At 48.0% G+C, this 13,241-nt stretch overlaps 1 protein-coding gene across 1 annotated transcript; it reads left to right on the forward strand.

Moving 5' to 3' along the window:
• The first annotated feature begins 6,735 nt into the window (after nt 1-6,735).
• On the forward strand, nt 6,736-10,831 carry LOC125147030 (nicotinamide N-methyltransferase-like). The gene is made up of 3 exons (XM_047823991.1): nt 6,736-7,032; nt 8,449-8,656; nt 9,821-10,831. Exons 1-3 carry the CDS (start codon nt 6,882-6,884, stop codon nt 10,251-10,253), a joined length of 792 nt encoding a protein of 263 aa, XP_047679947.1. The 5' UTR covers nt 6,736-6,881; the 3' UTR covers nt 10,254-10,831.
• The last annotated feature ends 2,410 nt before the right edge of the window (nt 10,832-13,241 follow it).

The raw sequence follows: 13,241 nt of genomic DNA on the forward strand, positions 1-13,241 counted from the left end.
CCAAGAAAACACAGATTTCTGGATTTCCCCTACCATCCTTCATTTCTTCTTGGAAACTTGCCATTTTTTCCAGAACTCATCCCTTGACGAGAATATCCTGCTACAAAGCTGGACAGCAACCAACATACACTAACCTCTGCTTCTTCCTCACTCCATGCTTGGAACACACTTGGTCTGCCTTCCAGGCTATTGCAGGCAAGAATTTCCCCAAATGTCTTCTGCTTGCCTAGCAAGGGGCCTCCACTTTCTCTCGCCAAGCTCTCCCTACTGCTGGTGAAGGTCCCGAATAATCTATGTCTGCTTGACTGGTCTGCTTTGGCTTTCCTTCTATCACTACCCAGCCTCACCGTCTTCCATCTTCCCTCAGACAGGACAGACCTTTGCAGGTGGCACTCCCTCTGCTGAGAGCCCCTCTCTTCCTTCAGTCTTTGCCTGGCTGCCTCCTTCTCGTGTAATGCAGGTCTCAGCTCAAATGTCGCCTGTTAATGGGGTCTTCCCTGACCATTCCATCTCAAGGCTGATTTTCGTCACATTTATCACCATCTGACATTCTCTTCTTTGTTTACTCATCCTGGTCCGTGTCCCTGTTTTTCCTCCGTGGAACCTCTGTCCAGGGTCCCGTTGGTCTCTGCCACCACATCTCTGCTGTTCAGGAAGGCGCTTGCCACACTGTTGTTATGAGAACAAATGCCAGTGCTTCCGTAACACCATGTGCCAGACACAATTTTTGTTCTTTGTTGAAAACTTGTTTTACTGAGAAGTTTCAAAGATACACAAAAGTAGGGTAATACTGAACCTCTCATAAAAACTGTCTCCCAGATCCAACACTATCAGGCTTTTACCATGCTTGCGTCGTCTGTCCTTCTTGGTTTCCTTTCTTTTTCTCTTCTTTGTTTCTGCTCAAGTATTTTAAAGAAAATCCCAGTCATCATGCCATTCCCCCCGCTACTTACTTCAATGTATGCATTCTTTTTGAAGTTGTTTGTTTATTTTGAGATAGAGCTTGAGCAGGGGAGGGGCAGAGAGACAGGAAGCCACACTGCCAGGCAGAGCCTCATGGGGGGCTTGAACTCACGAAGCACAAGATCATGACCCGAGCCAAAATTAAGAGTTGGACACTTAACTGACTGAGCCTCCCAGGCGCCCCCAATGTCTACATTTTTTAAATGAATTTTTCTTGTATTAGTTTAATGGCATTCATATACCTTCAAAAGTTAGCAGTGAGGGGCGCCTGGGTGGCTCAGTCGGTTAAGCGTCCGACTTCAGCTCAGGTCACGATCTCGCGGTCCGTGAGTTCGAGCCCTGCGTCGGGCTCTGAGCTGATGGTTCAGAGCCTGGAGCCTGCTTCCGATTCTGTGTCTCCCTCTCTCTCTGACCCTCCCCCGTTCATGCTCCGTCTCTCTCTGTCTCAAAAATAAATAAACTTAATAAATAAATAAGCATTTTAAAAAAATTAGCAGTGATTCCTTCGTATCATCACTCGGTCCATATTCAGATTTCCCTGATTGCCTCAAAAATAACTTTTTAGAGTTGATCTGTTAGGATCTATTAGGAGCCGAGCTAGGCCCACATACTGCATCTGTTTGTTTTTCCTCTCAGCTGCAACTCCGCCCATGTTGTTGACTTGTTGCGAAAAGGAGTAATTACAGTTGACCCTGGTACAACACGGGTTTGAACTTCACAGGTCCACTTATACATGACTGTTTTCAATAACTACAGAACAGTGCTGTAAATATATTTTCCCTTCCTTATGATTCTCTTCATAACATTTTTTTCTCCAGCTTGCTTCATTGTAAGAACACGGTATATTATACACATAACATATAAAATATGGGTTATGAACAGACTGTTTACATTAACAGTAAGGCTTCTGGTCAACAGTAGGCTGTATCAGTAGGTAAGTTTTGGGGGGAGTCAAAGGTTATACACGGATTTTATGGCTCTATCTTCGTTTACGGGCTCTGACTTCTGCCAGTCTCCAATTTGCTGTTAAAGCCACCAGTGATTTCCTCACTTCAGAAATGGTATTTTCAGTCTAGAATTTCTTTACAAAACAGAAGTTTCACTTCTCTGTTGAGATTCCCTGTTTGCTGTTCATTAAGACTGTATTTTTTTTTTTTAACTCCTTGAGCACATTCTTTATAACCGCCTTAAAGTCCTGGTCTGCTAATTTCATCATGCAGATGATCTCAGAGTCTGTTTCCATGGGTACCTTTTATTTTTATGGGTAACATTTTCCTGGTTCTCGGAACATCTGGGAAGTTTTTATTGTAGGCTAAATATTGTGGATGATCTATTGGAAAGAGTCTGGGTTATGTTGTTTTCCTTTAAAGAGTGTTGTGTGTGGTTTTGGCAGGCAATTAATCTATTGGAGGTATTCCTTGCTCCAGTCAAGGGGTTTGTTAGGGTAAATCAAAAGTAGCCTTTATTCTAGGGCACTATCTTTCTTCCCGAAGCAAAACATTTCTGGTATGGCAGCTGAATGGGGCAACAAGAGAATCTCTCTACTCTGCTGAAACAATGGCTCCCAGCACTCTGTGACCGATAGTGTTTCCATTCTGTACTCAAGTTCTCGGCAGCCAGTCTCTTGCGAAGTCTCCATCTGTGCCTGTGCAGCCCAGTTCTTGACATAAACTGACAGGGAGCCTCTGGTATGGGTTAAATTGTGCCCCCCCCCCCCACGAAAGATACATTGAAGTTCAATCCCCCAATACTCTAGGATGTGACTTTATTTGGAAATGGGGTTTTCACAGAAGTAGTTAAATGAAAATGAAGTCATTAGGGTGGGTCTTAATCCAGTATAACCAGTGTCCTTCTAAAAAGGGGAAATTGGACCCAGAGAGAAAGCCACATGAAGGTGAAGGGAGAGATCAAGGTGATATACCTACAAGCCAAGGGATGTCAAAGATTGACGGTGACCACCAGCCCCCAGGGGAGAGGCATGGAACAGATTCTCATTCACAGCCCTCAAAACAGACTAACGCTGCTGGACGCCTTGATCTCAGACTTCCAGCCTCCAGAACTATGAGAGAGTAAGTTTCTGTTGTTTAAGCCGCCCAGTTTGTGGTATTTTGTTATAGCAACCCTAGCAAAAGAATGCACATGGACTTTGGGCCCCCCACGCACGTGACTCCCTCCTCCCTGGCTCCAGCCCTCCTCACTGGCGCCAGCCCCACACATTCCACAGGCTCTAGAAGCTCCAGATCTTGGCCTTCTCAGCTCAGCAGGACTGCTGGACTCTTTTTGGATTCTACTGTCTCAGGAGAGTGTCCCCAGGCAGAGAGCTGGTAAAGCTCTGGCTCACTTCCTGTGATAGCAGTTCTGTGCTGCCTGTTGTCCCATCCCTGAAAACAGCAGGGTCACACATTTGGTCCAGTTTGGTAGTTTTTATGGTGAAAGGCAATTCCAGTATTTGTTACTCTGGCATGGCCAGAAGTGAAATTGCTGTTCTAAATTCTTGGAATTATTTACTTTGAGTACGTTATGTATTTGAACTCATTTACTCCTCTCAACACCGCTGCGAGCTAGGTCATTAATGTCATGAATTCCAGATTTAAAAGGGGGGGGGGGCAAAAAAAGGTTAAATCACTCGTCCAAGGATATATCCTATAAATGGTGGAGTTAGATTTTGAAACTAGGCAGTTTAGCTGCAGAGTCCGTGCTCTTCAATATTAACCTGTTATCTTACGTAACAGGTGCACAATGAATGTGTTTTGAATGAATGAATAGAGAGATGGCTGTCTCTTCTACTTTGTTGCCCATTCACCTTACATATTTCACCTGCCCTGGAGGTGCCCTCCCAACATTACATCAGCCTTGTGTCTTCATTTCTCCCCTACCCAGACTTTTGAGATTTTCTGGAGAAAAATCACACTGAACTCCTACCAAGACCAAACTCCTACCAAGTTCTCTGGGCCTTTGAAAATACCTAATACTTCTGTCTTGCCATCATCTTTGCCTTCCGTGGACTGTGGGTTCTGCCTCGAATCTCACACGTGTGTACTTCCCTTCTCATTTTCAGGAAAAACACAATTTCCAGCTGTGAACTCTCAGATTCCCACTCATTTTTCCAAATTCGACTTGCATTGGCACCTATCCTTGCCTTTTGCTCGGCTGTCAAAATATTTAGTGTTGCTCTCTCTCTCTCTCTCTCTGGCTGAGGCATATCCACGTGTGGCTGCTGCCTGGTGTCCTCCCTTCCCCAGTCAAGCATTTGGAAGTGTCGCTTACTACCCTGTGTTCCTACCTGCCCTCTCACCTCCAACTCCCTCCCTCCCTCCAGTCTGGCTTCTGTACTCCTTACCAGTCCATTTATTCATGTTGGCTTTTCTTTTTATTCATTTTATCCTTATGCTTTCTTTAAATGTATTTGTTATCCTTTTAACTCCTGGATGTGGATCCCTAATTTATTAATTTTTTTTCCATTCATTAATCTAACTACTTAAGATCATGAATTTCCCCCTGCTGTGTGTCTTACAGCTTTTCATTTGTGGGACTGTTTTCTATATATATTTAAAAATTCTTGTTTTCCTTTTCTCATTGATCCAAGGGTGTTTAAGAGAAAATTAAAAAATTTCTGTGTGATAGAGGGGTGCCTGAGGGGCTCAATCAATTAAGTGTTCGACTCTTGATTTCAGTTCAGGTCATGATCTCACAGTTCGTGGGTTTGAGCCCTGTATCGAGCTCCACGCTGGCAGTGAAGGGTCTGCTTGGGATTCTGTCTCCCTCCCTCCCCTCCTCCACTCACACTGTCTCTCTAAACAAACAGACAAACAAACAAACAAACAAACCTAAAAAAATATCTGGGGTTGTCTAGGTGGCTCAGTTGGTTGAGCGTCCAACTCTTGGTTTCGGCTCAGGTCATGATCTTAACGGTTTCATGGGTTTGTGTCTCACATCAGGCTCTGCCCTGACCGTGTGGACCCTGCTTGGGATTCTCTGTCTCCCTCTCTCTCTGTCTCTCTCAAAATAAATAAATGAACTTAAAAACAAAATAAAAAATAGGTGTTCCTTGGTGGCTCAGTTGAATGAGTGGCCAACTCTTGGTTTAAGCTCAGGTCATGGTTTTGCAGTTCATGAGTTTGAGCCCCACATGAGGCTCTTCCCTGACAGTGTGGAGCCTGCATGGAATTCTCTCTCTCTCTGCCCCTCCCATGCTCATGCTCTCTCTCTCAAAATAAATAAACTAAAAAAAATGTTGTAAATAATAAATAAATTATTTTTTTGTGTGGTAGAGTATCTTTTTTTCTTCTTCTTCTGGTTTTGTAATGAGTATCTGTTTTGTTGCATTTTGATCAGAGTATTTTATTGTATATTATTTCTACTTTGGGGAAGTTTTCTAATTACTCTGTTGTTTTATATACAGTAAATTCCTGAATATTCCATGGACAGCTTTAACAAAAGGTATTTACTTTCTGTTTTCAGACTATAGAGCTTAACATATAAATCAACCAAATTTGTGTTATTAATTCCATTTTAATATCTCCTCTATCCTTCTTTGTTGAAGAAAATGTGAACATACGAAGCCTGTGGCCCTTTCCCTGAGTATGGGCTAGGAAGGGTCAAAACCCCAGACTCTCAATATGGTACCAGAGCAGAAGAAATGTTACTGTGGTTGCTTCACAGCCCAGAGCATCCTGCGGGAGTGGGAGAGTGATTTCCCTTGTTTCCGAGTGGGAAATGGAAATAGGGCATGGGGAGAGACAGAGGCCTGGAGGTTACCGAAAGGGGATGTTGCAACCCTTGTTAATCAGTAATCTAAGACGGGGTTATGCAATGGAATCTTAGTAGATGCCAGCAGTGTGGACAAATGCCAGCTTCCCCTGCCTGGCGCCACATAAATTCCCCGCTTCCTGGCCTGGTGAAGGAAGACTCTGAGTGATCGAGATGTAACGTCTGCCACGATCTGAATGGGACTCAAAGAAGAAATTCAGTTCAGCTATAGAATAAGTAATTTTTGCACATTCATTCCACATCGGCAGCTCCAGCTCAGATCTCTCTGTGCAGTCCAGACTTAGAGCTGGGTCAGCTTAGGGTTTTCAGCCTCAAGCCGAAACTAAACCCATTTCTGTTCATCATCTTGTCCTCTTCACCCCTCAACTAAAACCTGCTCTTCTTGTCTTCTCTACTTTCTAAATATTGTCCGCATCCAACAAGTTGTCTGGGGCAGAAACCGGGTGTTGTGGGAGTGGGTGTAATTCAGAAAACGCTAAAGATTGGGGCACCTGGGTGGCTCAGTTGGTTAAGCATCAGGTCATGATCTCCAGGTCCATGAGTTCGAGCCCCACGTCGGGCTCTGTGCTGACAGCTCAGCGCCTGGAGCCTGCTTCGGATTCTGTGTCTCCCTCTCTCTCTGCCCCTCCCCTCCTCATGCTCTATCTCTCACTCACTCTCTCAAAAATAAATATTTTAAAACATTAAAAAAAAAAAAAAAGAAAACGCTGAAGATCAAAAACCAACTAAGATGTATCCATCCTGTTAACAGCCAGAGATACTGGCGGTTCACAGGGGAGTAGTTTAAAAACTGGACATGCTTTTAAAATAGTTTGCAAAGCCGTTGTAGAAGAGGATCCGATACAGTGGAGCAGGAGAGCCTAGAAATCCTGCTCCACCAGCCAAATCCACTGAAAAGCCTGGGGACTGGGGTGGGGGAAAGGGCAGGTCCGCTACTTGCAGAGGGAGCTGGAGAACAGGAGGGGAGTTGCCAAGTGTGGCAAAGGCAAATGGCTGAAGGGAGGAGGGCTCGGGGAGCGCTTTTCATTGGCTGTTCTGGTCTTTCCCCGAGTATTTGAGGACTGGCGGAGTGACTGTCTGAACTCCATTAAGAAGGCCCCAGAGCATCAGGCTGCCTGCTCCTTCCTGGACAAAACTCAGGATTCTCCATGGCTCTTCAGGAATCCACAGCGCTGGATTTCTACCAGACGTATTTTGAACCCATGGTCTACCTGGACTACTTCAAGATGGGCCAGAGCCCTGTGGGTGATGATTGCCTCTACTTCCTGCTAAAACACTACAACACCATTTTTAAATCAGGTGCTAGTTTCCTTGAACCCTGGAGGAGGTTTGTGGGGGGAAGGGTGGTGATGCAAATTTTAAATCAGATGCTCATCTTCTTCAACCCTAGGGCAAGTTTCAGGATGGGGGTAGAGGTGGGAGGGGGGGAAGGGTGGCCAGACAATTGACTGGAACTTTCGACCTGGATGGAGAGTTTGTAGAACTGCTCTAGGGGACCAGGTTAGATGTACTTGATGTATGGTACATGGTGGGATGCCCTAAACCTTTCTGAGGTCTCTGGGACAAGATTTTCTCCTCCCATGAAGTTGAGGAGCTGCGATCTTTCATGGTCCCGCGTGGTCCTATCTTCTAGCAAAAGGAGTCCCTGGCAAAAGAAGCTGCACGGGGCATCAGAAAGTGTAGGAAGCCTCTTTCCAAGGTCAGTGTAGGAAGCGTTCGCTCTTTTGTGTGATTACCACTGTGGCTCGTGAAAACATCGTGGGTGGGTGGGTGGCTCTCAGATTTGCCCCTAGGGGAAGAAAGGTGCTCGGCAGCCCGAACTATTAAAATCAAATACTGGGCATCTTTTCATGATTCACATGAGAAGGAAACATAACCCAATAGATAGAATTTCCCCAATTAACAATCTCCTGCTCTCACATTTTCTGAAACCTTTGATGCTTGCTCAGTTTACCTGCCACTATAGCCTCCAGGTAACACAAATGAAGGGGAAACAAACACAATGTAGCAGCAGAATCCAGGAGCAAAGGGGCAGGCTCAGTTCAGTGGCAGGTCAGGATCCGTCAGTCCAGCTGGGTTTCTGTCCTTGCTGCCTTGTTGTTTATCTCGGAAGCCCCTTGCCATATTCCACATGCTGCTGCCATTTTGTGTTAACCCAGTCTCTCCCTGGCTGGAGAGAAGGGGAGGCCGAGGACTCTGCCGTCAGGTCTGTATTCCCCATTTAGTCCTCACACTGCTAAGCGAGTGTCTGGGAATGCAGGCGGTGCTCAATGAATGTTTGCTGATTGATCTTTGGAATGTTGTAGATGGTCTCTGGGTCATAGGACCCTTCAGCGAAGAGTGCTTGGAATGTGGAAGCCAGTGTCCTCGGAAATGTGACCAGATTTCTTCTCTGAACACTTATTTACAGTGCTAAATCGGCCGTGGAAATGACAAAGCTGCTTCTCTAGTAATTGTCCCCCCTACACACCCCAAACAGGCTCTCCTGCTGCTCACTCTCCCCTCCTACCACGCTCCCCATGCTCAGTGCTGGCACTGTGTGACGTAGCGCCTAAGGCTGTCCGGGCAGGCAAAATCCCTAACGCTGGAGTTTACAGTCCCCGATGGTCGACTCCCCGCAGCCTCTCCAAGTGGGAAAGAGAGCGGAGCCTTCGGGAAGGCCCTCAGAGCTGTGGTTTGGTGCTGACGGCTTAGAATGCGTCTGTTCTAAAACAGGTGGGCTGAAAGGAAAGCTCCTGATTGACATTGGCTCCGGGCCCAGCATTTACCAGCTCCTCTCCGCCTGCGAGTCTTTTGAGGAGATAATCGCCACTGACTACACGGACAAGAACCGCCTGGAGCTGGAAAAGTGGCTGAAGAAGATTCCAGGGGCGTTCGACTGGTCCCCAGTGGTGAAATATGTGTGTGAGCTTGAGGGGGACAGGTAAGGGGTTTGTTGTTTGCTTTGGGTTGCCACGATGCGAGCTGCACTTAGCTCTCCGAATCAAGAATTTATCATGGGCCTCGTGTGGAAATGGCGAGGCAGGTGGAGACTAAGAAGGAAGGAAGTTAGTGGGGTTCCAAGAAGAAGAAAGGAGGAAGAGTGTGACATGAATCCAATAAAGACCAAAAAGAGGGAACAGAAACAGATGGCTATAGACAGACCCAGAGCCAAAAGGGAATTGTCACGAGCGCCTACCCAGAATGCCAAGGCATGACCCCAGGCCGATGTGGATGGGGCAGGGTGGCAGCCAGCTGGTGTTTGAGGGCAGACAGCCGTTCTGATTGGCAGGTGGCCCTGCTGTTCCAATTACAACCTCCAGGTGGCTCCAGACTTGGGGAATCTTTCTGTAGATCGCAGGGGCCGGGCCTAGAATTAAGACCCATCTTGCACAAGTGAACAGAATCTACTTACCTTGGATCATTTCAGGGCACCAGGAAGGTCCACCATGGCACCTCCACTCCCCAAATACCACTCTCCCCAGTTAGGTAGGACGGTTGCAGATGTACATTGGATTCTTATTCCTTTTGCTTAAGGCTGTGACTTTTTAAGAATACAGAACTGGAAAGGGTAAACCTTTAAGTGCTTGTCCCCGTGCATACCTCAGTATGAATGAGCCCCGTGTGCTGAGAACAGGTGTAGGTAAGAAGAGAACGTATGAGGCGATGAGGAGGTCGAGTGGGGTGGTCAAGAGACACCGGGAGACCCTGGGGGACCCAGCAAAGTCGGCCAAGCTCGCATTGTAGCTTTGCTCAGCTGATTTCAGGCTGGCTTTCCATTTCTGGTTGTACTTACCCGGGTCGTGTTAAACACGGACCGAGTGGAGACAGAATAGGCCAAGCACCAGGCATACGTTGCTCAGCGAGGGCCCACGGGTGGAAAGAGCAGCGACCTCGGGGTCAGGGTTTGCAGGTCCTCGGCTTTGACTTTATGCACAGCTGGCTTCACAACCGTGCCCCTCTCGGGGACTCAGTTTCTTGGTCTGTAAGACTGGTGACTTGATATTCCGGGAGTCTGTGTGGAAGGCAGAGAATGGCGGGAGTGACGTACGCCTCTCACACCATGAGCCTGACCCAGCTGGCCGCTCTTCCTCTTCCCTCCGCTCAGAGACAAGTGGGCTGACAAGGAGGAGCGGCTAAGGAGAACCGTGACCCAGGTGCTCAAGTGTGACGTGAATAAAGAACAGCCCCTGGAGCCTGCAGTCCTGCCCCTGGCGGACTGCGTCCTTTCCTCCCTGTGCCTTGAGGCTGCCTGCCTCACCCAGGAGGCCTTCCGGGCTGCCCTGCGCCACATCAGGACCCTGCTCCGGCCCAGGGGCCATCTGGTGCTGGGCGGGGGCTTTGACACCACCTTCTACATGGTGGGGGCGAAGAAGTTCCCCTGCCTTCCCCTGAAGGAGAAATTCGTGTGTGAGGCTCTGCAGAAGTCCGGCTTCACCATTGAGAAGCTGGAGACGGCTCCGCGGGCAGCTGAGACCATGTCGGATGAGCAGTCAGACTACACCGCGATGTTCGTCGTCGTGGCCCAGAGAAACGACTGACGTATTGGACTTGGAAGGGGGGTGAGCATGCAGGGGTCATTCGGCCACCCCATTTCCTTCCCTCTGCGCTCAGTTGGCTTTATTTAGAACTCTTCCTTGCCAGCAAATGCTTTTAGAGTCTTATTATACGTGATTGCCAGATCATTAGGGATGTTCCTCTCAGAGAGGTTCATAGTATACTCCACTAACGTCCCGGGGTTGGGGAAGAATTGGGCCAGAAAATAAAGCTTGGCCTCCCCTAGTTTTGAGGGCACCTTGGGGTTGCATGGGAGCAAAGAGGGTAGAGTCCCCCGTGCCCTCCTCCTTGAGGCATCTGGGGACGGCTCGCCTTCTGAGCTCATTCATCATTTGCATCTTCACCCCTGCTGATGACACCGCCGCCCCGTCCCACAAAATGAAAGGAATGCGGGCTTTGGCACAAGAAGACGTGGGTTTTGGTACTTGGCTCTTGTGATGATAGGTAGGTCATTCGTATCTCACAGCCTCAGTTTCCCCATCTCTGAAATGCAAATAATAAGACCCCTCCCCAGGCTTCCTGTGACACCCCAAATATATAACATGAACACACCTGCTGAACAGCTACGTGTGCGATGGCGTATGTGTTTTCACTGACCTTGCATGTGCAGGTAATAAGCAGTTCTTTTTTTTTTTAACGTTTATTTATTTTTGAGACAGAGAGAGACAGAGCATGAACAGGGGAGGGTCAGAGAGAGGGAGACACAGAATCTGAAACAGGCTCCAGGCTCTGAGCTATCAGCACAGAGCCCGACGCGGGGCTCGAACTCACGGACCGCGAGATCATGACCTGAGCCGAAGTCGGACGCTTAACCGACCGAGCCACCCAGGCGCCCCGGTAATAAGCAGTTCTAAAGGGAGCTGGAGGCGTTCTCTTTTGTCCGGTGCGACCCACCTAAGCCAGTTGCGGACAGACACGGGGCCCTTGGGGAAGACTCTTGAAAGAAGTAGCAGCAGATCCGGGAGATGGGAGGGGTGAGTGGGAAGAAGCCAGGAGAAAGAACGGGGCGGGAATAGTCTGTGGAGAGCAGGAATTGTCAGTAGCAGTAGCATGTGCCAAGACCCAGAGGGAAAAGAACATGCTGTGTTTGCTGAACTTCAGCAGGAAAAACTGACACCTGGGTATAAAATTTGGGGCCCTGCCCCTGGAGATCTCTGATAAAACACCTTGGGCACTGGCATGGTAGAGCAGACCAGTGTTTCAAGTGGGCAGAGAATTTGCCAAAGCAGTGACGGTTGGCGGGGGTTGGGAGATGGGTAAGCAAGTGAATTGTTCATCCAACAAATATTTGTTGAGTGCCTATGAAACACCGGGCACCGTGCTAGGTGTGTCAGAAACTTTGCCCAGGACTGGTCCTCGCAGTAAACACAGTTTTGCCATGTCTAAGCCCTTGATCACATTCTACCCCATGTCTGTGTATCTGTGTATATTCTTGTGTGTATATGTAGGTACGTGTGTGTGTGTGTGTGTGTGTGTGTGCTGATGATGGTCGTAGCGGGTGGGTCAGATCCATTCCATGGTGTCACCACATGAGGCTAGGGTCAGATCAGGAGTTAGCTACTAAAAGCTGGCAGTAGATGCACCCAGAGGCTGAGTGTTTGCACCTCCTCCAAGGAGAGCTCCAAGGGCACACTGGAGTGTGCAGCCAGAAAGCTGGGCTGGGCTGGAAAACATAAAGCAAAGAGCAAGGTGGGTGGGCATATGGGGAGGGTGTCCAGGCACAGGTGGTCTCAGTGGGACCGACTTGCCCAATGCTCTACCTCACTGCATCAAGTGTGGGCACGCATCCCGGGGTGTGTTCCCCTGGGGTCCTGGGGTCCTGGTGTCAGTTACACGGGCAGTCACCTCAGGGAGCTATTGACTCCCTTACGTGATATTCAAGTTACCCCTTAAACTTTGTGGGCTGTGAGTGAGAATTGTGTTTGGCTTCCTGGGAGGTAGAGAGATACCAATATGTGCAAGACGTGGCTCGTGGCCTGGAAAGTATGGAAAGGGTTTACGATTCACTGGAGTAACAAGAGACACGCTTTTGTTAAGTTGACACTGAGTAGGCCTGGGACTCTACTGCAAGGCAGGCTTTGTTTGGGAGAGGGATGGTGATGGGAACCATGCCACTGGACAGGATTCATTCTTGCTCAGGGGCTGAAGAAGGTGTCACGGAGTAAGTGGTAGCCAAGATGAGTTTTAAGAGAGGGTGCTGGTTGGAAAAGTGCTCCCACTGGAAGAAATGCTACTGCTAAAAAACATGGCCTTGGGAAGATACCAGGTAAATGATGTGATGTTTTCTTTGCCTGGAGGGCGGGATCCCTATGAGAGAACGCTGGGGGACAAGGAAGGATAGGAAGGTAGCTCAGGGCATTGGACTCTCCAGGGGGTAATCAGAGTTCATCAATAAATACTCATTTAGAACCTGCCATTTGTCAGGCCCTAAGAAAACAAATATGTTTTATATGTGAAAACAAATATGACACAATTCTTGCCCTTGTTGGGCTCATTCACAGATGGTATGACAGCAGTGTTAAGAGGGGAGGGCACACAGAAGGTCATTCTTAATCGGGGGGAGATAAGGGAGGCATCACAAAGAGGCAATATTTCTTCTTAAAGTTTTATTTATTTATTTTGAGTGAGAGTACAAGTGGGAGAGGGGCAGAGAGAGAGGGAGAGAGAATCCCAAGCAGGCTCCACGCTGTGAGTGCAGAGCCCGATGTGGGGCTCAGTCCCACAAATCGTGAGGTCATGACGTCAGCCGAAATCAGGAGTCGGATGCTCAACCGGCTGAGCCACCCAGGCACACCACAAAGAGGTAATGTTTATTTTTATTTATTTAGTTTTTAATTTTATTTTTTTCAATTTACATCCAAATTAGCATCTAGTGCAACAATGATTTCAGGAGTAGATTCCTTAGTGCCTCTCACTCATTTAGCCCATCCTCCCTCCCACACCCCCTCCAGTAACCAAGAGGTAATGTTTAA

Source organism: Prionailurus viverrinus, chromosome D1 (genome assembly GCF_022837055.1).
Source record: "Prionailurus viverrinus isolate Anna chromosome D1, UM_Priviv_1.0, whole genome shotgun sequence".
In the NCBI taxonomy this organism is placed as follows: domain Eukaryota; kingdom Metazoa; phylum Chordata; class Mammalia; order Carnivora; family Felidae; genus Prionailurus; species Prionailurus viverrinus.

Bases quoted from the DNA above. Each gene is read 5' to 3' on its own strand.
- LOC125147030 (XM_047823991.1), top strand. From the start codon at position 6,882: ATGGCTCTTCAGGAATCCACAGCGCTGGATTTCTACCAGACGTATTTT. The intron at 7,033-8,448 runs GTGCTAGTTTCC...GTTCTAAAACAG, and splicing joins CAACACCATTTTTAAATCAG to GTGGGCTGAAAGGAAAGCTC. The intron at 8,657-9,820 runs GTAAGGGGTTTG...CCCTCCGCTCAG, and splicing joins TGTGAGCTTGAGGGGGACAG to AGACAAGTGGGCTGACAAGG.